The sequence below is a fragment of the Eimeria mitis genome, genomic scaffold (assembly GCF_000499745.2).
Source record: "Eimeria mitis Houghton genomic scaffold, Emh_scaff1197, whole genome shotgun sequence".
Lineage (NCBI taxonomy): Eukaryota > Apicomplexa > Conoidasida > Eucoccidiorida > Eimeriidae > Eimeria > Eimeria mitis.
In genome coordinates this window covers 4,279-5,678 of record NW_013568151.1, presented here as the reverse complement: position 1 = coordinate 5,678, position 1,400 = coordinate 4,279, and the positions used below count along the sequence as shown (strand labels likewise).

The 1,400-nt window shown below is 51.4% G+C and overlaps 1 protein-coding gene across 1 annotated transcript in view; it reads right to left on the bottom strand.

The window, feature by feature from the left end:
• EMH_0031660 (1-deoxy-D-xylulose 5-phosphate synthase, putative) overlaps window positions 1–1,400 on the bottom strand; it is a gene marked incomplete at both ends in the record, with an annotated part of 6,728 nt that overhangs the window by 2,582 nt on the left and 2,746 nt on the right. The window contains 4 exons of the mRNA XM_013494540.1: window positions 71–382; window positions 674–767; window positions 983–1,071; window positions 1,169–1,249. Coding sequence (XP_013349994.1) covers window positions 71–382; window positions 674–767; window positions 983–1,071; window positions 1,169–1,249 — 576 coding nt within the window. The remainder of the gene's footprint in view (window positions 1–70; window positions 383–673; window positions 768–982; window positions 1,072–1,168; window positions 1,250–1,400) is intronic.

The following is a 1,400-nucleotide window of genomic DNA, read 5'->3' as shown; positions in this document are numbered from 1 at the left end:
GAGCAGCAGCAAGCTGCTGCAGCAGCAGTTTGTCTATAGGTTTAGAGAAACGAGCATCAGCAACTGTAACCCCAATCAAAGGGTCTGCTGCTGCTGCTGCTGCTGCTGCTGCTGCTGCTGCTGCTGCTGCTGCTGGGTTGCGTGCTGCTGCTGCTGCTGCTGCTGGTGATGGTGCTGCAGCGGGAAAGCCACGACCGCTGGTTGCTGCTGCAGCAGCAGCTGCTGCTGCTTCTGCTGCTGCTTCTGCTGCTGCTGCTGCTGCTTCTGCTGCTGCTGCTGCTGCTGCTGCGTTGTCTGGATGGGGTATTTCTTTGATTTGCTGCAGTGCTGCTGCTGCAGCAACAGCATCGATAAGGAGAGTACCAATAGAGAGAAAAGCGACCTGCGTATACACCCCAATCCGAGGGTTTAGGGTTTAGGGTTTAGGGTTTAGGGTTTAGGGTTTATACACATACAAATACATACACACAATACACCACAAACCAGAAACTCTAAACCCTAAACCCTAAACCCTAAAAACTATATTAATGATATAAACCCGAGGGTTTAGGGTTTAGGGTTTTGGCTCTATCAACGCGGGTTTAGGGATATAGCACCCAGGAGTTTCACAATCTACAAACAACCAATTAGGGTTTAGGGTTTAGGGTTTAGGGTTTAGGGTTTAGGGTTTAACCTTGTATTTGGCTCTAGGGTTTGCGCGAAAGAGAACCCTCCCCTTCCCTACAGGCAGCGGCTCAGCATCGAAGGAAAGCTCCTTTATATTATGTCTGCACACAAACCCTAAACCCTAAACCCTAAACCCTAAACCCTAAACCCTAGACTGTAAACCCTTACCCCGAAACCTGGGCTCGCTGCTCCGCCCAAACCCTAGATGAAGCTCAAACCCTAAACCCTAGATAAGGATGTCACAGGAGTTTAGGGTTTAACGCGAGGACAGTAGGGCCTAGGGTTTAGGGTTTAGGGTTTAGGGTTTAGGGTTTACCCCAGCTTGCTGTTGAGGGTTTGAAGGCCAAAGCAAGAGCTACGAGGAAAACGAAGCGCAGAGGGACCCGAGTCCATCAGGTACGCTGTCTGCACGCCCAAACCCTAAACCCTAAACCCTAAACCCTAAACCCTAAACCCTACCCCCTACCCCCTACCCCCTAAACCCTAAACCCTAAACCCTGACCTTCTTTTCTTCTGCAACCACCACCCCCAAACCCCTCCCTCTATCCTCCTCCCCCCCCTCCTCCCCCCCAACCCCCAACCCCTAAACCCTAAACCCTAAACCCTAAACCCTAAACCCTACTTTTAGCATGCGTAGGAGTTCGTGTTCATCGCTGGGGGCCATAACAGTAAAGTTAGGGATGTTGCTGAGGTAAGATAAATCAAAGGCCCCCTGGTGGGTGCTGCCGTCGGCC